Here is a 24,461-nt window from a genome sequence, read left to right as displayed (position 1 = left end):
TAGCTCCTTTGGTGCTCTAGATCCTTCTCCCCCTGGCACCCTGAAACTGAAACCTAACTATTTAAAAGTAATTAAGCCCTTTCACCCCTCTCTCCCTCTCCAGGATTGGACACAAGCTGCAGTGGCCATGGTGCTTACCAACAGGACACCTGCGGCTGCCTCTGTAACCCTGGCTGGGAGGGCCCTGACTGCTCCGTCTCCTCCTGCCCTGACGAATGCAATGACAATGGCCGGTGTGTGGATGGGAAGTGTGTGTGCCATCAGGGCTACACGGGTGATGACTGCAGCCAGCTCATGTGTCCAGACAACTGCAACGACAAGGGCCAATGCATCGATGGAAAATGCGTGTGTTTCGCGCACTTCACTGGCGATGACTGCAGCATCCAGAAGTGCCCCAATGACTGCGTCGGTAATGGCCAGTGTGTGGACGGTCAGTGCATCTGTGAAGAAGGCTTTTATGGCAAAGACTGTTCATTAGGTAAGTTATTCAATGCTCAAAACAAGAACTCTGTTGATTTGTATCTATTGTGTGCATGAGCTTTAGCACCGCACTTCAAAGCGCAATCCATTCAAAGGTAGTAAAATCTTAATGGTTTACGTAAAGGTTTTGTTCTAAGACATAAAATATGTCAGTCAATACTCCACTCATGAACTGAAGAAGACGGTTGCTAACAAGTGGCTAAATGAGACTACAGAATGTCATGTAGCCAAACTGCGCCAAACACAGCTTTACAGCATTGTAGTGGTGGTAATATTATGGTGATTGCATTAAGGCTTCAAAACTCCTGAAAGTGGTGTTCATCCGTGGAGGTTATCTTGCTGAACCAAATGTCATCAGTGGTTGTTTACCACATTGCTTCTTTTCTGCCATGATCCATAATCCAATGGAAAAATCCGATAGGCTTTTTGACGAGGGAACCAGGTTGATGCCAACTTCCATATTGGCCCACATTAAAATCTCGTCCCTGGGGCGCTCTGTACCGTATGTGACAGTTAATGCAATTGGCCTTCTTTGACAAGTCTTGAGAGATTTAAATGCTTTTGGCCCATAAAATAATAAATAGATAGAAAGTAGAAGGAAGAAGAAGGTAGATTTATTAACTAAAGTTTAAAAAACAAAATTTAATTTGTCCTTGATCCTGCTACATCTGAGTTGATTAAAACCAGCAGCTAATTCCATCTGGTTATTTGGGAAATTTGCTGCTGGTTACATCATTCAATTCCTGCAGCGCATTTTTTGAATAAGCATCAGAGTCTTGTGTTCTTATGGCGCCATCTATCCAGTAGAATAGCTTGCTCCAGGATTTAATGGGTTAACCATGTCTCTGTGAAGATGTGCGCAGAGCAGTCTCTTGATTTCCTGTTGCTAAGTGAGTCTCAGTCACATCTCATCCACTTTATTCTCTTGTGACCGGGCATTAGCCAGAAGAAGGCTTGGTAGAGGAGCAGCCCCCCATACAAGCCGGTCCAGCCTCGCCCTGATGACGGTTCTCCCTTCTCTCTTTGTCTGGTGCTTTCGGTTTCATTTTCCCCTTTGGTCTGACTGGCCGCTTGGCGTATGTCATTAATGGGGATCCTCTCATGGTCTGCTGCATTAACTCTAAACTCCACACAACTCTTCCCGCTGATGATAAGTGCTTCTCTTTTTTTAGAAAAGTCTTGCTTCAGCAAAAGGGGCCATGGAGTCGAAAAAATAGAAAAATATAGCTAAAAAGTAGCAAGGATTTGAGGAGCTACAGGTTGCTGCATCTACATGCGTTGCTGTCGCTGTAGCAGTAAGTAAGCGTCTTTCTTGCTGGAGGAAATGATGACACACCATAGTGGACTCTGATACTTCAACATTTCTCAAGTAAGATGCCTGTTCAATCAGTAAAGACTCTAGTGATGCATGCTGTGCACGAAATTGTTTTGCCTCAATACAGCATCTTCATACAAGTTTAATAGACAGAGGAGCATCTATTTCTTACGGTAAAAAACCTACCATCAGGATTTCTAAATACCCTGGTATAGGTAATCCCTTGATACAGCCCAAGCCTAGTTGAAATTTGTATTGTTATTGACTTTGATGACCATGTTGGAAATTTTGGTTAGGATATCTGAAAGTAAAAACATCAGCATATTTTCCAGTCTGTTTTATCCCTGCAGACATTTAATTTTGTTCTTATCTTAGCTAACACCAACATTTTTGGAGTGTATGAGTATGCATTCTCCAGCATCACTCTATAATCTTTTTATGATTGAATTATGTATCTGCAGGACAGCATAATAATATATTATGACCCAGGCTTGCATTAAGTTTGATCTGCGTTTCTTGTGAGAATCAAGATTCACATTTCGCCTTTTTATTTAGTCACCTCTATGGCTCTGCTGACATTAAGCTGTGAATGTTAACAGCCATCACATGGCAAACACAGATGTTAGCAAGGAGCTCTGGAATCATTAAAAATATAACACTTGCCCCTCAAGCCCAGTTCACCTTCATATAAATTTAATTCCTGTATCATTCAGTTAAAACTTTTAGGATGTAACTGAATTAATTCATAAGACTTACAGCTATCCACTTATGCTTGCACCTTATCTGTTATCATCTGTTGGAATTATGCTGCAGCTCATTGACCATCTTTTACAGCTGACATTATGACCTTTCACTGTTGAAAAAGTACAAATGTTACTACAAACATTAATGGTCGTTTAGTTGTGTTCAGGTGTCTCAGTTAGCTCTGATAATGTGGCAGTGAGCCAGCATGCACAATACCAGGACCCTGAAGCCAAAGCGCATAATTGCATTTCAGACATCATTCATTTATTATTTCCACCTAATGTATTTATCCTGTCAAATCCCTTATTGAATCCAGGTTGACTTACTTTGAAATACTTGCAAGTAACTATAATAATAAATAACTATAATTCTAGTATCTGCAGCATCTACAGTTATGAATGGTTGTCTAATGAATGTTGACAACCTGCACACAACCTGAAAAGGAGGTTAACAGCAGCACTGTGAACCTCCTTTTGTATGCTGAATACCTTATTAAAATGACTATTAAATGTATCTGACACATAGAAATAACACTATAGCCTACCTACTTTTACACCTTATTTTTGATGAGCCATATGTGCCAAATCTTAGAGGTGCAGCACAATAACAAGTAAAAGAAGGGGGAAAAAATCAGCTTAAAATCTTGGTATGATTTGATGAAACTTATTCTGGGGGTCTCTCCTGAGATGATGTGACATAATCAGCAAGATAATTCCTTCTATGAAGAGTCGCCCTTTTTTGGACTACACTGTTTAACCCAAATGTTCTGTTCAGTGGTCTTTACAAGTAATAAAGACCAAGGAGAGTTAAAAAGTTCAATAAAAAATCTGCGTTGAGCAGGCAGTTTGTCAGATAGAAAAAAGACTTTGAATTAAATGCTCTACCAATAACACTTGCTTCTGCTGTCTTCACCAACTCTACTCTATCTTGTGTTTTTAGGCTTTAATAATACTGTTGACTTTTTAAAAGATACAGTTATAACCAGCTGACTCTGAGAGCTCCTACAAAAAGGAGTCTTTTCTGCCAAATTTTGACCCAAACGATTTGCAATAGATGGTCAGTTTTTTGACATAAGTGTCTCTGACTGAACCTAAAGGGACGGCAGTTATTATGGTAGCCATTGTGGCCTACTTCTGGGGAATTCAAAGCATCTCTCAGATAGTTATTTCAGATAGAGCAGCTGATGGGGCCTTTTCTGTGGGCTGACCCCATGACCACTGACAGCTATCGCTTCTGGATGACATATGACATCAGGTCACATACCACGGGAATGTAAGAACACCCATCAGTGTTTTGGGGCTCCATTTGGCTTTGACCCCCTCGAAGAATCATCACCTTTCCTGTTAAATGCACTGCTCGCTAAACCACTATTACTGTACCGCCTCAGAAGCAGAGTAGAAAATTGCATTTTATGGCAATTTAAGGCCAGGCAGGCAGAAAGGTGAGCAGCAGCAGCCAGGCATGAACAGTTTAATACACTGAGTTCACACTCTGACAGTTATTTCTTAGGATATCTTGAAGATTCAGCTGCAGGTGAACGGCACAGATTTTAGCTTTTTTAAAGTGTCGTCTCTTGGCGGGCAGAAAATGCTCTAAAATAATATTCTATATAGAGCAACCTTTGGCTATACTTGTCCATGGCATTTCTTCCTCTACATTTAACCAAGAGTGCAGAGCACATACTTTAAAGCAGAGATTTTTTAACATTTGCTACGCATGAATCCACCAAAAGAAGCTCCACAACCAATTTCAGGTCTTGAACCACAGTCTTCACAGTAGCAGGTCAGCTATGTCAAACCCTTGATGGTGATTTAGTTTCTTCAAGCTGTGTTTGGCTCTGCAGAGGCAGAGCATAGAGACAGAGCTGCAGCTTCGTGTGTAGGTGCTGTTGAATGGAGTCCAACATCAATAGTGGCACCGTGTCAGAAGAAAAGTCAGGGAGGAAGGGAAAGTGGGAGGTAAGAAAAAAAAATACATAGTGTTGCTTTTAGGTGTTAGTAATAGTCGTGGCAATAAGCACCGGGAGAAGAAGAGACATTTCTTTGTTTTATGTGGCTACTTTCCATGTCAGCACCTTGGATGATGGATGTCAATCTGCTCCCTCAGTGATGATATGACCCTTGAAATATGGCTTTAGATATACTGTACATCCAGCATGGTGCGGTTTCATTCCTCACCATCAGTGTTAGTATAGTTTCAATATTATTTTTTTATCTCCACTATCAAAAGCAGATGCCATGTGGTACAAAGAATCAGTGGTGCTTTAACAATGAAAATATTTTTGTAGCCTGAACTTTTGTCTATCCATCAGATTAGAGTAAAAAAAAAAGGAAAGTTTAGCAACCACATCTAATAAGATAACCTCTTAATAAAGGCAGTGGGATTTTTAAAAGTGAATATTGTAACTTCCTTAGAGCTATATTAACACAGTGCAGATGCCATGGATTTAATGTTTCTTTTTTGACTGTCTGAAAAATGTCTGAGATTATGTTCAACATAATGTACCCATTGACTTTTGTCCTCAACTCAAAACCATATTCAGCCACTTTTCTTGTTTTATGTGTACAATAAGTGAATTGTCTCGGAGACTTGATTAATATGTCTAATATAAAATATTTATGAACACATGGGAAAGAGATAGGACTCAGAGGAACAAAAAAAAGTTGACTCCCATTTGATTCCCATTTCATTTGTTCTTAACAACATTAACACTGATACTTCCTCAGTGTTCATGTGCTGCAGATTTATAGCCTTTTTAAGAAGTCCAAACATTTCATTTCAGTCATATTTTCCTCAGAGAAGACACAAATCACTATTAGATTCCACTTTTTCCAATCTTAATATGTTAATTTATTCACCCCAGCTGTTCTGAGATGTTATTCGAGGGTAAAGATTGTTGATAGTCAAGCCTAGAGTAGCAACAGGGGGATATTAACTGCTACTGGATGGAAAAGGATTGCTACATTTGAGAAAAAACATTAAGCTTCCTGACTTTGCCTTGTGGAACGGCATCTGAACCTGATGTGAATTCCTTCCCTGCCAAAGTTATGGCAGCCTCCTTCACCACCCAGCTCACAATCTTCCCCTTGAAATATGCTTACGTTTGTGCGTACTTCTCGAAATGTACCACCATCTACCATTTATTTTGCTCTATGGTACCCACAGAAAGTTCTTCTTGTTTGTGGAAAGCCTCTTGCCCCAACACTGCTGACTTGCTGTCTTCTGTCTTTTGGCTGCTGTGTTGTTATTGTACACCACCAAAGTTATATACCTTGTGATTTGCCCCCTGCCATAATTTTTCCATTACCTCCAATGAAGCCCATTGGCCCTGTAAAACCACTGAAAAGTTGGGTTTTTTTTTACCTATTTCCATCTCACGTTTTGGTAAAAAAATAAAAAATAAAAAAAAACTTTGAAAAGAAGAAACAAAAAGAAATTCTAAGATTATTTATTCAGTGTGTATCAATTATGTATTTCCTTCATTGTCTCCACTGGATTTAGATTAAATTACTTGAGAAAAATATTTTTCAAAAATACATGTGTATGGAACTATTTAGAAAATGCTCAGCAATATTGTAGTACAAAGAAAATATGCAGAAACACTGACATAGGTTCTTCCTTAAAGCCTCTTAAATTGTGGTTTGAAATCTTAAATATTCTGTGACTATATCTAAACATAAATATTCATTGTTAAAGAAAAGCTTTATTCAGATTTGTTTGACAGTGCTGGTAACGTAATCACATAACCCTTATCATCACCTTTTAACTCAACTGTAGCTAAAACCTTGGTGCAGAGATGCTGAATCATCTTTTTTCTCCTGAGACCATCTGACTACAAACCAGAGTGAAGAACACAGAGAAAACAAAAAAATACAGATCTCTAATGTGAGATAACCAAAATAGTTCTAACTATGACAGAACGGCATCGCTCATTGTAATAAGCAATAAAAAATGGCAGCACTTTAATTAAGTCCACCTATTTATCATTAGTAATGAGTATAGAAACGTATAATGAAGGTTTTATAATAATTTTAATTTAAATGCAAACAGATCTAACAACAACTTTAACTCCCTCTGTGGACACCAGAAGTGGAAGCTAGTAAATAAATAAAAAATAAATAATGAATGACAATACAGTAAAATACACTGAGGGAAATAGTCCTCATAGGACAGGTTAGCATCATAGACAAACACTGTTAAGTAATTAATCCTGAAAATTTCCTCATATGTGCTTACCACTGCATTAGGACCCTTTCTTACATTTATATTTTCACTATACATGTTAAATTTGGGACTTAAAGTAAAGTGTTACAGAGACAAAGTATTTTCAGGGCCCGTAGGTAAAAGTATTAAATGAGAATGAAAGACATAAAGAAAATGACCGCAGAGGAAACAATCTGAGTGATAAAACATTTAATTAAAATGTGCTACAACTTCTGTTTAACTTTCGCTCTCTTTGTCTCTTTCTCTGTCTGTGTCTGCGTCACTCTCTCTGTCAGTTTTCGGCCCACAGGGTCTGCGGTTGGTCCAGCTGACCGACGTCTCCCTCCTGGTTGAGTGGAAGTCAGTTCCTGGAGCAGAGTATTACATTTTGACATATCATCCCAAAGATGATGAGAGAGCCTTGGAGCAAGTAGGTTTTATGTTTCTTTCTGATCATTTTCTAGGAATGTCAAATGAAGAAAGTACAATGGAATCAGATTTTATTAATATTTTAACCTTTGTCTGAACTCTCTGTATCCTAGGTCCGGGTTCCCAACACAAAGAACTCCTACCTCATCACAGGACTCACTCCAGGGGTCACCTACATTGTCAAGGTGTACGCAGTCATCAAAGAAATCCAAAGTGAAGCAGACACGATTGAAGCTACCACCGGTGAGCACAGACTGCTGTGAGCAGGATGTAAAAACAATAATAAGACCTCAAAATATGTTCATTTTTCGACTTAACGAGCATGACGCAGAGTACGATCCATTACTGGTGAAGTGGTGCAGGGCTGGGTGCATCATGTTGCCTTTAAATTGTGTCAGTGGTGTATCAAAGGCAGATGTGACCCATTAAAGACTCCTGAGGCAGGAAGGCCAGGTATGGCCTGCAGATCATGGGGATTTAGATAGATTTACTCAGGATTAAAGGGTCACATGTGAGGTCAAACATAACTGTGTGCATGATGAGGCATGAAAACACTTAAACCTTGAGCTCTTAAATGTTTAGAGAAAGGAGGTGTTGCAGATTAGGAATCTAGATTTAGGAAAGAGGCAAGTACACGGCAAGAGGATACACAAGTTTGACAATTGTAACATTGATTTGATATTTGCTGATTTCAACAGTAACATTTCTTGATGTGGGTGGTCACATGATTAAGGTATATAGTCGTGCATAAATGAACAGTCTGTTCCACATATGCTAAATTACTTGCAGTTACAGTTAAAATGAGGAGTTTTTTCCTGTATTTAAATCTAACGTAAATGTCTTATAGGGAAATACTATGCCAGAAAGTAATGAACAAGCTGAAGCCTGTTATTACTAAGTGTTTCATTAAGCGCCGCTTTGTTACCCATTAAATTTAAAGGTAATTAAAAGGAAATGGTACCACGGATGTGTTTAATGGAAATCGGACTTGCTCACAGATGTGGCAGAGACAGATGTCAAGAGAAAGAGATTACTAGGCAGGAACGGCGGGCGTGAGCGAGACAGACAGACAGAGGGAGAGATTGAGTTTGACTCTAATGTGTGGTTAGCCTGGTTAGCCATGGAAAACCTCACAGAGCATGGCATCCCCATATGGGCATGGGAAAACATGCCATCATCTGGCTAATGGTTGTGCGAGGAGCACACAGCATGAGGCAGACTGGTTACATAGTTTTCAACTTCAAACGATGATCTACTTCAAAGGAGGGTTTAAGTGAATGTTTTTCTTTTTCTCTTGGAAAAACTCAATAGCTGGCATAAAAAATCTAACCCTTTTCATTTGGTACTGTTTGTTTTGTGTGATGGTTTCATTCTGTCTTTTTTCACCGTATGGTGCCTATTCTGACTTCCCTCCTGGCTATGATAATATCCTAAACAGTACCGATCTGTTCACATAGTTACATTCATGTATTTATCAAAAGGCATATGTGTGAAAAAGCCTTTGCTTCTAATCTTTGGCAAATGTACTACCTCTGAGTCATGTCAATCATAGAGATAGGTTGAACCAACCTTAACTTGTGCTTAAAATATGTGCATAAAAATATCAATATGTGGACATTTTTGATGTCTTTGACTTTAATTTAGTGACATGGCAAACAACTACAAATGTATTGTTAATGCTGTCTATACAGTTACATTGCTTTCTAATAAGAAGAATTCTATTAAATGAGGAGTATTTTTAAATTGTGTAATAAAAGCAGTACTCACATAATTATTCTACACCATTCACAATGTACCCAAACATAATAATAATAACTGACAGTCATTCAGTGCTGGTATTTGTTTTAAATATGTGCAACTTCAGTGTGCAGTTTTCCTCACAATTATGTAAAGATGCTATCCACAGTATGTGGTAGGACATGGTGTGATTTATTTATTTTAATAGGGCAAAATACTTTCTGATGTCAAATTTGGTTATGATATTCTTTTGATTGCCAAAAAGGAAATTCCTGTATGGCCTCTTCCCCAGAAATGAAGGTAACATTTCAGGGTGGAAGGGATTCATCATGTGGCTCAAGGACATGGGAGGAGAGCAGGGCAGATGCTTATGATTAAAGAGGCTTTAAAGCAGGCTTTCCAGTTAAAGGGTCACGTCTGTACTCCCAGTTCCACCTTGCTGTCCAACACTTGTATCCTTCCCAGATGTGTCCACCATAGATGGCATCAGAGTTCTTGGCCAGACAAAAGACTCTATCCAGGTGGAGTGGGAGAACCCGCCATCTGAAGTGGATCACTTCAGGCTCACACACACTGACCCGGCAGGACAGGAGGAGGAGCTGAGCATACGGAGGAGCCAAGAGGCACGCACCAAACACACTATTGTCGGTAAGTGTTGTAACAGACAGATCGAGTTTGAACAGAAGACATAAAGACACATAAAACCCCTTAAGTCCCTGACTGAACTGTTGCGCACTTATTGTAAAGTCTCTATTGCTGGATGTTGCACAAACTCGCCTTAAAATGAAAGGAGACATTTGTACATTTGCTGTCTTTGTAATTAGCTTTCTTCTCAGTATCATCCAATTCAAAAGAGTCAGTTATACTTCCTCGTGAATGGGCGCAATATGCTGATGCACGATTGTGACGAGGAACTATTAGGATCTTTTTTATTATGTGTGGTTTCTCATATTTTCCCAAACTTTGGAAGTGTTTTGAAAACTCTTGTCCACAGTATGGTTTTCTGCCCATCTGCGTCCACATAGTTAGAAAACACCAGATTTACGCTGACAGGTGTGAAATAAATGAAACTGACATTCAGAACGAATGTCGGTTTCATTTATTTTTCGATTAATTGCCCAGCGCTACACTATAGACATTATTGTTCTTATTCTTATATTTTATTACAACTTGGCCACGGGTCCAGATAGAACGACATTTGGGTCCGGATCTGGACCGCGGTCCACGAGTTGGTGATGCTTGCTATAGTGTTTGTTACTATCCAACCTGCATATTGTGGAAAATGCTTTTATTGTGAAGTAATTTTGTTTTGAATAGTGCTATATTTTAAAATCATTACGTACTTAAAATCACATACAATAACCATGCACACTCACACACACACATACAGCACATAAATGTAAATACATCTCTCTTGAATAATACAGAATTATACATCATTAAAGCATGTAATGCAAATGTAAAAAGTGCAATATTTTCTCATATATTTATGTTACATATCATTATATCACAATATGCACAAAACATTTTAATACCAACAATAACATTCATGTAATACTGCATCTCAGTGGTTTTCTGTGTTTTTGTCTTGTTAACTATTAAAATGAAGCAATGTCTACTTGAGAAGCTCCATCATAGATTATTGCTTTAGTTTGGATATGAGTTATGATGAGGTTAACCAAAAAGAAAATTTCCTTCTCAGATAGCGCAGTTGATGGATTTTTAGGCCTGACAAGATGAAACTATCCTGTATTTTGCAAAAGAAAAAGAAAGTCAGAAAAACAAACATGTGGTCTAACAGAAATTACAGAGATTCAAACTTGTGTTTTTTGGGGTTTTTTTGCAGGTCTGTTTCCAGGAACAGAGTACCAGATCTCAGTACAGGCCATCAAAGGAACCACTGAGGGAAAACCTTCCTCTGTCACCGGTGTCACAGGTCAGTGTCAACACATCAATGTCCATGATCCACTCAAGGGATGTGTTACTTGCTGCAAATTCTGTATATTATCAGTAAGCACAAAATGGGTCCAATTTTCCCCACATGGAGTGCCGCTGGACGGAAATTGCAGAGACGTGCATTTGTGCTACCACCGACTGTGTCTGAATTGGATGACACTTCAAATGATAGATTGGCCACTTGTGGAAGTGAAACACATTAAAGACACAGCGAGGACATCCATATTCCACTTAGATTTGAGTTGGGTGCAGCGTCAAAGACAGCTCTTAGCTCCTGTCAAGCCACCAGTAATTCAGCAGTGGTTGGAACCTAATAGGAAAAACACATAATCTGTCATTCACAATACTGACATGTGGTATGATACAACTTGGTATTACCTTCAGCACACAGCCAATGATAATAGCATAATAAATACAGCCAGCAAGGAGCACGGTTATTGGTTAATGACGGAGCGCTGGAATTTACAGCCTAATAATCTGGACAGGTCGTAATGGCTGTGGTCAGCCTGTTCACCAAGAGGAAACTTTATACGGATGGTGTAACGACTACAAGATGCTCCATGATGGTTTAGGTGAGAAGGTTCGTGATTTACACAGTCCATCTGGTAATGTTGAATTTAGTGGTGTGGTGTTTTGTTGGTCCAACGTTTGATTTTAGGTCGTGAGGAGGAATTTATTTAGCAGTTTCACTTACACAGCAGGTCATGGCATTCAGTTACTTTAAAGTTATTATTTAAGTGACAGACGAATGGCCCACAATGGCATGACAGGTCTTCAGTTTCTCCCATTATTCTGCTCATTTATGCTTTGTTATTTTCTACTTTCATGTCTTTCATATCCCTTCTTTTCTTTCCTGCTTCACCTAAGCTCTCAACCACCCTCAGCGCTTACTTATTTCAAAAACATTCTCCAGGTTGATGGCTCTTCGTTTTTTTAGACCCCAAGGCAGCCAATTTAATGGTTTTTAGTCATCAGTGTTAGCTAGGTATTTTCAAGACTCACCTCTCATCTTTTGCAGACAGTCAGGTGCTCAAGGGCCCCTGCAACTGCTAATCTTTCTGTGTGTGAGTGGGCCACCTATTCCTCTAGTAATTGTGTGTGTGTGTGTGTGTGTGTGTGTGTGTGTGTGTGTGTGTGAGAATGTGCTAATCTACACCAGACAGACACTGGCTTGTCTTCACTCCAGTAGCTACAATCCTTCATTTTAGGTGTTGCACGAGAAAGGCTTAGAGGTGATTGAGGAGGATAGTCCTCAGCTCTGCTTGCCAGCTAGGATGTGCTGGTTTCATGATGTCTGGCATGGTGCAGCAGAAACCACACTCACCTATTATCTGTGCGAACATGCTGTTTGCATCGGGCCGGTGTGGTTATACGCAATGAGAAATAAAAAGGAGCATAAGGAGGAAATGTAAAAAGCAACAGCAATAAAAAAAGGAGACAGTAAGTGCTGTGGTTACATCAAGAGATGAGGGGAAAATGAGCGGGAATCGAAAGGGACAAAAGGGATACGGTGAGATAGAAAGATGTATTTAGGGAAATCAAGAGCAAGATCAAGGCAGTATATAAAAGATGAATGGGTCACAAAGAGGCAGTTTGAGTCTATGTAGCAATGTGTAATGCATTACTATGTAGTTGCATTCATGGTACGAAACTGAGCTATTACCAGGAAAGGCTATGATTGGCCGCCACAAAATACTGTCCGTCTTTTTCCTCACAGCTCAAACATCAGTCAAAATTAAGTCAGCACCAAGTTTAAGAGAGAGACTGAATAAGTAAAATATATTACAAAGCATTAACCACTGTAACATTATCACTGACCTCCATGCTGCTCTATTGTTGACTAACCTTTTTTTCTGGCCCTTTTGTAACGTTGATGTACCTGGAAAAAAAACAGAAAGGCGTATTCATCTAAGCTGCTCTACTGACAATGGGAAAGCAGTCTATCGCCTATCTTTAATGAGTTTTCTAACACATAAACCCAAAAGGGTATTTCAGTCTCTTTTGATATGCCACCTGGGAAAAAAAAACCTTGAAAAACTAAATAAGCTCATAATTAGCCAGTGTGGGAATTTATTAATGTTGTTCGTTCAGATGAAGTAGCCCCAAACTTGAAAACATGTTTTCATTTACAACACTATGGATGGTGCTGAACCTGGTACTATGTCCTTGGCCTTGTGAACTGTATTCAGTATGTGGTTATTGAATGGCACAATATATTTGTTATGTATGGCTTGACTTCCATATGTGCATCCAGTGTGCCTCTGTAAATCATCCTCTCTCTTATGCTCATCTTACAGCATCTACACTCTGTGTGTGTGTGTGTGTGTGTGTGAGATTCTGTGGGTGGCTGTATGGTATCCTTTATCTGCCATCAATTCCAGCGTAAAATGATTCAATGACAGCTAACATTGAGGAAAACACCAGAGTCAAATGGATCCCTGCAGACGTTTCACAGTCACTGACCTGCCAAAAGATTATAAGGCGTATAAACTCAACATACCACGGCTGCTACTGCTGATTCAGATTCAATAAAGTCACCACCAAGGCCCATGTAACCAAAAGCAGATGGACTTGGCTTTAGCAGAGGAGTTGAATGTTTACTCTTTATGTTATCTGGACACACTATAGCACCTCTTATGGCCCAGTGGGAGTACCTTGTCTGTTCAAACTTGTCCATCAGCGTTTTGCGAGACAGTTCTGTGCCATTGACGCCAGAAAAATGACAAGTGAAAATGTGAGAAGAGACATTTTATAGAGATAATAACGAGAACTCTAACCCCTCTTTGTCTGATATTGGTGAGAGACAGCTCTAGTGGCTGGCTCATGTATGTGAGCACTTTAGGGCTGACTGTCGGTACTTAATACCTTTAAGTTATCGACCGAAATATGCCAATGCCATGCAGTTTAAAAACTCCTTCAGTCAAACATAACTGCATTTGATACTTTGTGCACACAGGTCAAGACGCCTGTGGGGTATGGTGGCCTTTTTACACAACTGAATGTATCAAATAAGGTCGTCCATTGCTATTGCTGTCACTCCTGGTTTTGGTACTGATATATTTTTTTAATACCCAGCCCTAGTGCACATGCATGTGTCTGTACGAAGGCTCAGGTAGAGGAAAGATGCTGTTCTCTGTGTGAGGCATTTGGAGGAGGATCTGCTATTTGTGCTCTCAGTTACAGATAAATACATACATACTTACTGTAACACAGCACCAACTCAAAGGTTTTTTTGTTTGTTTTTTTTGCATCAGTTACAGTTATGATTGGTTTGGGGCTGTGCTGAGGCTGGGCTTTTCCTTGTGTGTGCATAACGTCTAATTTTGAACATGTTAACACAATTAGAAATTAGATAGAAGCTGATATTTATTCTTTTGAGAAGTAAGAATGCATTGATATTGATTTCTTGTGATTGATAGCATTAATGGAGGCTTAATTTAAAAAAACTGAAGGAACTCTGTTGCTCTAATGGGGTGTGAAATTAGTACGAGTACAGTTAATGTGGCCAGGGAACCAGATGAACGTGCGAGTTCATGTTTCATTGTCTGCGGTCCCTCTTCTTTTCACACTGATTTTCAGTCGACCTGGCCATGATCTATCTATCCGTCTACTATGGGGCGGGTTGGATACGGTGACTGACAGCAGAGTGTCACAGGTCCAGATTTGAAAAGTCACATGCCACACATTTCACTCCAGTGATTGGTTGATATTGTGTCCAGTTGTCTCTGTTAACTAGGCAGCACAGATCAAATATAAATCATATTATGTTACTGCATTGCCTGTTTCTTTTCTCAAATGTTTTTGCGAACACATTTTAGTGTACAGTTTAGCTGTAATTTGTGAATGTTTGTGAGTAGGCCGCCATTTTTTCCTGCTTGAAAATGGACCAAGCACCACACCAACTTCCTTATGCTGCTAAGTGCTATGTTACACATTTTTTTCTAAATGGGTTATAGCTCTGTCTAATTGCGTCCATTTGGGCATTTTGATCTGCACCTGTTAATAGTGCCCCCTGGAAATTAAAAATACAATATGATAGGTTGAATATGATATGATACATCTTATTGTCCCCATAAGGAAATTGGTCTTGGAGACAGATGCTGTGCCCATAAATACCTTCACAGTTACAATAAAGCAAACTACATTATAAACAAAACTGCATCAGCTGTACACACCACTGAATTGCACATAATGCAATTAATAATTTACAAAATAATTTATGAATAAGGATTGTGATTTTTAATTTGTCTGGCGATGCCACATCATAGCCTATAGATAATGAATGGATGATTTATGATGACAGAAGGGGGCTTTCATATCATCCATATCATATGTTGCTTCTGCTTCTAGGCATAGCAAAATAGACATGTCAATTTTGTCATAAAGAATTATGAGCTGCTTGTGGTACAAATATACTGCTGGATGAACATGAAAAAAGTCTGTGGTAGCCAGAGGAGTCCAGAACAAAACATATGTCACACCTGACGTACTGTAGTGTCTTAAAGAAAGGTGTCTATTGACACATATTTTCCATCTGCTCTATCCGCAGAAGTATTATATGGCTTCCTCTGTACAGTGAGGGTGTAAATGATGAAAGATGGCCTGTTGCTGTGCGACTTGTGGTCGATGCCTCTGCTGAACATGCCACCCATAATGGATAAGCTGTTTTCCAAATGGCCAAAGCCACAGCTCGTGTTTTGTAGCCCGGTAGCCACTGTCACTACGCAGCTAGTGGGGTAGAACATTTGGAGAAACTCAATCCATCATGCACTGTAACTTCAGAGCAAATGCAAGGCGCCCTCAGAAAGTAGTAATGTTTGGAAAAAAAAGATCTAATAACATATAGAATATATCAGGCAGCCGAGACAGCAGCTATACCACATAGAAGAGCCAAAGGGACTGCAGAGGGTAACAACATAGCACCAACGAGGGAGAAGGAAAACCTTTGTATTGAAGAACAAGGCATTGGATACAAGCTGTACTCAGATGGTTAAAAACCAAATTTAAACTAATTTGTAGTTAGGGATAAAATGCAATAGTCCTCTCTCTATCAAACTGTCAAATGCTTTTAACTGCCATAGTTTATTTAGGATGCCTGACTGTTGTAAATCAGTTTGAGACCCATTCATTTAATCTATTTTTATTGAATTTATTGGAGATCTCTTGCCAACATCACTTTTGGTTTAAAAATACAGGGTTCACTCTCTTCAGACTGACTGTAGCAAAGCAGTGCTTGTTGTAAAGAGTTAAGATTTATTTATGGTTGTTAAACTGTTCTACTTTCTTCAGGTCTGTGTTAGTCCACTGTTGTCTTCACTCGGGACACACTGACAGAAAGCACCGGTGGATGTCTGGTTGTAAGGGAAAATGATACCACTGTAGATGTTATAGGCTACACTGCATGGTTATTAGATTATTCCTCTTGTGAAGTGAGCAAGTTTAGCCTCTGCAAACTCCTGGACTATTACATGTGCAACTTTTGAAATAATTTAAAAGCCACTGCTAGTGACCAACTTACACCATGTGCCAAATGGGGGTAGATTTTCCATTTAGGAAGTAAATAGTCTAAAATACTCATGTAATAAAAATCTGTGCTGAGTCTCGACCACATTTTTGACATCATTTACTGAAACACTACCCTGCTGTTCCTCTCAGGTCTGTCAAAGATTGAAGCACACACACTACAGATGTGATTTTACGCACATGTAAAAGGTGCCACAAAACTAACAGTCATGAGCGTTCCTAGTTTTGCAGCTCTGTTTACCATGCAGAATCCATAGCTGATCCACTAGTTGCTGCCAGTCTGCTGCTAGCTACCAGCTAATGTGAAGCAGAAGGGTTTGAGTTGCACCCATACTTATAATAAAGTAGAAAAACACCACGGAGGCTCTGTAGTCTGAACCAAGATAGCAAGCTGTTTATTGCCTTCCAAGATGTCAATGGCAGCACAAAAGCCTAACTCCTTTAGTTCCTACCTTTCACAATAAACGCTGTCTGGTTGTTATGCCCAGTATGTTTATGTGATGTTTGATGGTGATGGTGATGATGATGATGATGATGTTGACGTTGATGATGATGATTAGAATGATAATGGTTGTTGCTGATGACCACATTTTATAGAGATCTACAGATACCAAGGGTGTTTGAGGAGGAAAATGTGCCATGATTGAAAGATGTTGATCTTGTAATGCATCCTATCTATCTTGTAGGGTCACTGTGCACTTCAGTTACCCTTGTGTACTTCAGATGCCACCGCTTATTAAATTTGCCAGTGTCTTTTTGTTGTTTTTTGTTTTACATTGCTATATATGCACATTGTTATATATGTACATTCTCATGTGTTCACTCCTGTCTTATGTGTTTTTACTTGCTTTCCCCTTTGCCAGTGAGTCAAAAAAGGAATTTTGGACACTTCTGTGCTTCTGAAATGTAATTACTACTAGTATGTGTGACAACCACTTCCCAGTTGCTATGAAATTACAATATGCAAACATGACCTACCTGGCAGTTCATGCTGCCTGTGTGTGTGCCAAGTTGCACTCACACAGTTCTGGTGTGCAACAGGAAATTGGTCGGTGTAATAGTTAAAAGTAAAAGATAAAAGTATAAACAAATATTAAGATTAGCAAAAAAATGTAATATTTATTGATTTATTTGGAACATATTGATACAAGCTGCTATAGATTTTTTTTTTTACTGAGAGGTTATGTAGGTTTTAAGTCTCCAGTATAGTATCCTGAGTAAACAGACATTTAAAATGGAGTCCTGATATGCTCTTCGTTGTGTATGTGGCGATAGATGCTTTCCAAGCTCCCTTAGTAGCGCTCACTTAAGGTACTTAGACCACTGATTGACCTCTTGTTTTTAGACCTTGGAGGAAACACTCAGCCCCAAAAAATGGAGCCATTATAAATTCTTTCTGTGGTTTAGCTCATGACAGACTGTCAAGCAGAGCAGCCGCAAGGACAGAAAAGTGACAATGGGAGAGGAGAAGAGAGACAAAGAGGGGGTAGAGTTAGACAGCTGCGTGGTGCCTTTCTTCTCCTGGATGCATCATCAATCAGTTTTCATGATGCAGACTGCGCACTGACACAAGAATGACCTCCACTGAGCCGCTGCCACAGAGGAATAATCCTAAATGATGATTGCTTTTACATTTCCCTTCACTTCCTCTGTGTCTCTCTTACTAGGCCTCTGTGGCTCTTTCATTTTCTGTCTCCCTCCCTCTCTGTGTTGCTCTCTCTCTCTCTCTCTCTTTACTTTCATCGAGATTCCCTCGATGGCGACTAACACCCATCCGCACAGATGCACCACCAACTGCTCTGCCTGCATCTTCCATATGTCCCCTGTGATTCACTAAACCTAGTGACTTTACAGAAAGAAGCTCTGTGTTCTGCTTCGCTCCTCTGTCCTCGTCCCGCTGAAGCTCATCCTGTGGAGCTCAATGACCAGGACCAGGCCATGCATGGGGTTGTGAGCTAGTCATGCTCTTCTTAAGAGCTTCAATGAGCCCTTCCTTTGAGACGTTGGTTCATTTATCATCTTCAGCGCCCATACAAGAAAAAAGTGAAGAACAAGCTTGTATACATTTATTTTGGAAGTGTGCCACATACACTCTCTGTCAGCTGAAAAAGAAAAACCATCAGTGACATTTCCTGAGACTGCTCTATAGTTCCTTCTTGCCAAACATTGCTGCAGACGACTGCTTCCTCTCACCTGTCTAAGCAATGCTGTTGTGTAAGCAGGAGTCCAACCTCATATCCACTCTGTCCATTCTGGACATAAAACTATCATCACCCATGCAGTTTAACTAAAAGGCATCGCTGCTTCATTGACTTTCCTCCCACAAAGTACAACAGCATCAGTCCTTTGAGTAAGTGCCCCAAAACAATATATGTACACTCAAATGACAAAACCCTCTAGCGGCCAAAGTAATTATTAGGGATGCCCCCTGAAAGTCTGAGATTTGAATCAATAGTCTCAGACCCCTCAGTCGAGTGACATTCTTTCAAGTTGAACAGTTTAGGATTTTTTTTTTTTTTTATTTCATGAGTGTGCATTGTACTTCTGGGGATGTTTCAACTCCCAGATTTAGCTGCAGAGTACGTCCCTCTCACTTTCATGCTTCTCTTTTGTACAGGCAGCTGCAGCCACAAAGGACGCTGTTTTCTTTTATTTTACAATTTTTTTGTGTGTGTTCCAACCGGTGGTTAAACCGCTGCATTATGGTCCAGTTATACATGTTGTTACCTTAAATTCCATTAACAGTCTTATGAATGAGAAAAACACTGTTATATGCCAATGAACTTACCATGTGCTCGCACTGCACAGACTTGCTGACTGCACAGACCATGCCCATTCTGATGATATCACACCAATCAAAACCATTGTTTACTGTCAAGAAGTGATGTAGCAATAATATAAGATCAGTTTTTATGATTGGCTGTTAATTTCAAACATATCAAATCATTACAATGCTTAATTGTCCCACTTTACCTGAACTCACCCTACGTGAATGTCACTGTCACCTTGAAAGTCCCGCCAAACCCTTTTCAAACTCTCGAATGCTATATGTGGAAAAAAAGAAAGAATAGTCGAAGACACATGTAAGCTACATCAGTCAGTCCCAAAAATGCAGTCCACACTGTCCTGACTGTCCTCGTCAGAAAAATCCCAACAACAGTCAATTGTTCAAATGATAAAGATAACTAATAGTTACATTTTCCAGAGTTTTAGTACTTACACAAATTATTTCTCCTCAAAACTACTAATAACCAACACTGGAAATAGCAGTTCACAGTTCGTCTCCTGTCAGCCTTTACATTTGTCTTCTCTAACCGTTAATATGATCTCTTTCTATGACCAGGTAGTTAGGCCTAAACTTAACCAAACCTTCAGAGGTGGCAGACCACATGAATCACTGTCATACTGGCAGTTGTGGAAGGCACTGACGGACAAGCTTTGTCATCAAGTTGCCAACTCTTTATTCTTCGCAAGAGTTCCTCGCAGCTTGTGCTGTTTACTCCTACTGTACCTGCCAGTACTCTACTGACAGATACAATCTGTGTTTGTTTTTACTTTTATTGTTTATGCTTGTCTTGTGAATGTAAAGTATGTTATGTACTTCAGGGATACGTCTCCTGTTTTCTGTCTCCTGGGTGCTGTTACATTGTGCTTCTTGCTCAGCTGAGTTTCTATAACAAATATGGATGGACTAGAGGGGTCATTTGTGTGTTATTCCTTTTTTTAAAAGCTTCTTTCTCCTTCAGACATTGATGCTCCTACTGGCCTGGTCACCACTGAAGTAACAGAGGACACTGCAACAGTTTCATGGGATCGTGCCCAGGCAGAAATAGAGGGCTACATGTTGAGCTACAAATCTGTTGAAGGCTCCAGCACTGAGATCCCTGTAGGACGTGACAGCACCTCGTACAGGCTGCTTGGCTTGAGGCCTGGAGTTCTCCACACTGTCTACATCTGGGCCTACAAGGGAGACAAAGTCAGCAGCAAGAGTTCAACAGAAGCTGAAACAGGTAACTTTTAAATTCATTACAGGAAGAAATGGATGCATTCGATTTTTTTGTGTGTGTCCATGATGAAATAGCTTAGCAAATTATCTCTCTCTCTAAATGCAGGACAGTTTGTTTGATATGAAGTCAGCATAGAATTCCTCAAAGGTTTGACATAAAAAGATATTTTATTAACACTGTAGTCCGAACACAGCTGTACAAGTAAAAAAGAAGCGTTTTGACGTCAGATTCTCAGATATCTCAAGTGTCGTCAGGCAGCGTGTTTCTTGTCTTTGTTCTTTACAGCTTGTGAGAAGAGACAAAGATGTTTTAAGTAGCTGTCTTTCTTTAGCTTCTTTGTGCGAGACGCTCTTACCTCTAATAGCTCTTATGTGCAATGCACCAGTCACTTCTTTTTGATCTTTTGTGTTTTGGCTTACCGCATAATTTCCTTGTCTTTGTTGTGGTGGCAAGAAGTAAAAAGTGTCACAGTAGACATTTTACACCGAGCACACTAACCCCTCTTTGCCTAATTGCCAAGAGGGAAACTTGAACTCTCAATGAAATAAGGCTATTCAACATAATTAGGCTGGACACTCGTTTAAAGACGGTTTAGTTTAGCCCGGGGCTGAATGTCTTGAAGAAGTCTAAGAAGAGCCAATTTTGCTTCGTTAACAAAGCCAGCGATTTTGTTTCTCCTGTGTTCTCCTGTCTCTTCATCTTAGCTGTAGTGAGGGTTAGCAGCTGCTGCTGTCTGCTCGCCTTTATATCTCTGAAGAGAGGCAGCACAAGAACGCTTTTGAGGACTGACTGGCGTATATCCAAAATGCTTCAGAAACCAGAACTTTAAGGGCATTCCTACACATCAATGAGAGAGGCACTAAAGAGCTGGTTTTCACATTTGTATTGATTTGACTGTTAACTATCGGCAGTGTTAATAATGTAGAGAGCAGCAAATGTACATCTGTACAGCACAATCCACACTTACTGTAATTAATGGTTTATAATTTATATGTTGTTAAATTCATAATTTTCACAATTGCATTTAGTTGTGATGTGTGTGCGTGTGTGTGTGTGAGTTTGTGTGTTTAGCTTTTAGCCAAATGGGTAAAAAAAAAAAAAATTGCTTTGAGCTGATGTGTTTGATGAATACACCTGATGTCTTTTTTTTCTGTGTTTATATTTTCAATTTGTTTTTCATACAACTTCAGTTTTCAGTTTTTCACTGGTCCCGTTTGATGGGAGAAGCAGACATTTTAGCTCCAATAGCCTCACTTGTACATCAATCAGCAGGAGTGTTCAAGGATGAAAATTTCTGAAGTGGCTTAAAACTCACTTAGTCAGCTGATGATGTGAGCAATTGTGACCTCAATTAACTTTAAAGGGTTAGTTTGGATTTTTTGAAGTGGCTTTGTATGAGGTATTTATCTATATCCACTGTGTTAACTACAGTGGATGAAAGAGTTTACATACAAACATTCAGTGTTATAAAGCAGCAAAGGAAAGATACAAACAGATTCATGTAGAAGCCAAAGCAGTGATACTGTTTCACACAACATGAGTGGTCCAGACTTTTCTTCACTGTAGCAATGTTCTCTCACCATCTATTGCATGTTATTTAATTAACATAGCTCATAGTATACTCATAGTAGGCCTGCTTGCATAATGTGATGTGATGTCAAACTTGGATTAAAAGCCTCAAGAGAAAATCAGTCACATGGGATTCTTCAATTAATAATGAAAAAATCTGAGCATTTGTGAAATGAAAGTTATTCACCGTTTCTAAAAAGAGTTCATCTTCTTGATGACAAAAGGACTAATTTTGAATAAATTACCAAAAAAATACCCCATCAAACCTCCGGCACTGTGATCCAAGTTTGATGTTTCTCCCCTCTTACACTGTAACTGAAAGTTATGTGTAAGAGGTAACCACATTATACTGATTTAGATCAGCTGTGTGTAGTTGTTGTTATGTTTGTGCTGGATGTAGTGATGTTCTTTAGTAGTCTATACTAACCAGAACTCCTCATGCAGAGCTGGACGCTCCTACTAACGTCTTGGCCCAAGATGAAACAGAGTCCAGCTTCAGGGTGTCCTGGGATCACACCCAGGCAGAAATTGATGGCTACGTCTTAACCTACGGCTCCTCTGAGGGCTCAAGTGAGGAAATCCCACTTGGGTCTGACAGCACTTCATATATGCTGACCGGCCTCAGGCCTGGTGTCCTCTACACTGTCTACATCTGGGCCGTCAAGGGAAGCAAAGCCAGCAGGAAGATCTCAACACAAGCTGAGACAGGTTTCAAATATACGACTTTCTGTTCAAATTCAAAGTGCTTATTTATCTTACCAGCTATTGCTAAAATTTGGGGTCAAATGCTGAATGCACTAGTATATTTAAGCACCTTAAAATGTTTTCAAAGAAATGTAAATTTTAAAACATTTTTATATTTCTATAGTATAGTCTAACCAACATGATTGGGTAATTAGTTTGTTACAAAACCACATCTGAATATCTAGAACTACATACTCCTATTTAGCTCTTGGTCTGATGTGAAACAGAGTCCAGCTTCAGCATTTCATGAGACCAGGTCTTGGGATAGGATGATGGATATCGGTCGAGCCACAGCTCCTCTGTAATCTGTAGTTTGCATCAGTAGTGCATTAATGTACTCCACTAACATCTTCCTCTAGAACTGGACGCTCCTGCTAACCTCTTAGCCCGAGATGAAACAGAGTCTGGCTTCAGCGTGTCATGGGATCCAGCCCAGGCAGATATTGATGGCTACATCCTAACCTACAGCTCCTCTGAGGGCTCTAGTGGGGAGATCCCACTGGGGCCTGACAGAGCCTCTTACCAGCTGACTAGTTTGAGGCCTGGTGTCCTCTACACTGTCTACATCTGGGCCATCAAAGGGAGCAAAGCCAGCAAGAAGATCTCGACACAAGCTGAGACAGGTCTCAAATCTACCATTATCTGTTAAACAATGCTACCCTACCAGTTGACCAATCCAGAGTCCTGCCCCCTTTAGTTATTGTTCCTAAATTCGACAAGCTTGAAAAAGAAACGTGGCAATTCTGGTTTTGTTTAGCTGGGTGCTGCAGTTTGTATTAGTTTGTGGGCATCTGGCAATATACTGTAGCTTCAAGAAGCAGATGGCAAGAACTACAATATGTGATGGAAGGATAAATTCATGATGAGATACTTGACATTGTGAATGTCCAAGTAATCAACACAAAAAGTTACTTTGGGCTGGCACATAGCCTTACAGAGATAATATTAACAAAGGATCTTTTTTTAAATGTATTTACTTTTTTGGCATCATTAAAATGCCTTTGTATAATCTCTCTCTAAATTCGGCCGGTTTTGTGGGTCCGTGAACACAGTGCAACAGCCAGAGCTCTCCATTAGTTCTTTTTTCTCAGCAGCAGTTTGTCACTCGTAGTGGATAATTGATCAGATCAGATCAGATTGATGGATGAGAGCACTAGTTTGTAAGTGACCGTAAGCGTTTAGACCCAGCAGAATTATCAGTTAATGGTCACTTTCAATGTGCTTGATGTTCTGCTGTGCCATTTCAGCCCTAATTGTGCTATAAATAACACAACAGCATACATGTTCCAAAAGTGCTCCTAAAAACCAGACCAGCTACAAAAATCTGTTTGTGGCAGCAAATGATTTAGTTATGGCAGCCCGCCACAAATAAATGAATGTGTGGGAAACCCTGTGCCAGCTATTGAGCTTGCTCAACTGTTATTGGAGCACAGAGTGAAAAGGGGCAGGGCTTAGGAAAGTTCACTGAAATACTAACCTTACGTTTTCTTTCATGGAGCCATGTTTATGTTTAATACATCATTTCTTCTACACAGTTATTTTGACAAGAAAACTCGCTTGTAAACCCCGAAAGAAAAAATGAGTTTCTCACATGGTAGACTAATCAGCTTGTTTGTTTTAGGGAGTTTTCCAATGTATGCATCCATCATTTCATGCATCTCCTGGCCAGCTTCTTATGCGGGTCACAGCGAGCAAAGCTGCCCAGACATCCTTTTCCCCCAATAACTTACTCCAGCTCTTCCTGAGCAGTCCCA

General features: G+C 39.8%; 1 protein-coding gene across 1 annotated transcript in view; it reads left to right on the top strand.

Moving 5' to 3' along the window:
• The window catches only part of tnn (tenascin N), a 73,476-nt gene that overhangs the window by 34,710 nt on the left and 14,305 nt on the right, over positions 1-24,461 (top strand). Inside the window, exons 6-13 of the mRNA XM_042497247.1 lie at positions 104-478; positions 7,039-7,172; positions 7,285-7,414; positions 9,374-9,556; positions 10,755-10,844; positions 20,134-20,397; positions 22,408-22,671; positions 23,067-23,330. Of these exons, the coding sequence (XP_042353181.1) occupies positions 104-478; positions 7,039-7,172; positions 7,285-7,414; positions 9,374-9,556; positions 10,755-10,844; positions 20,134-20,397; positions 22,408-22,671; positions 23,067-23,330 (1,704 nt within the window). The remainder of the gene's footprint in view (positions 1-103; positions 479-7,038; positions 7,173-7,284; positions 7,415-9,373; positions 9,557-10,754; positions 10,845-20,133; positions 20,398-22,407; positions 22,672-23,066; positions 23,331-24,461) is intronic.

This window comes from Plectropomus leopardus, chromosome 12, assembly GCF_008729295.1.
Source record: "Plectropomus leopardus isolate mb chromosome 12, YSFRI_Pleo_2.0, whole genome shotgun sequence".
In the NCBI taxonomy this organism is placed as follows: domain Eukaryota; kingdom Metazoa; phylum Chordata; class Actinopteri; order Perciformes; family Serranidae; genus Plectropomus; species Plectropomus leopardus.
This window is presented reverse-complemented; position numbering and strand designations above follow the sequence as displayed.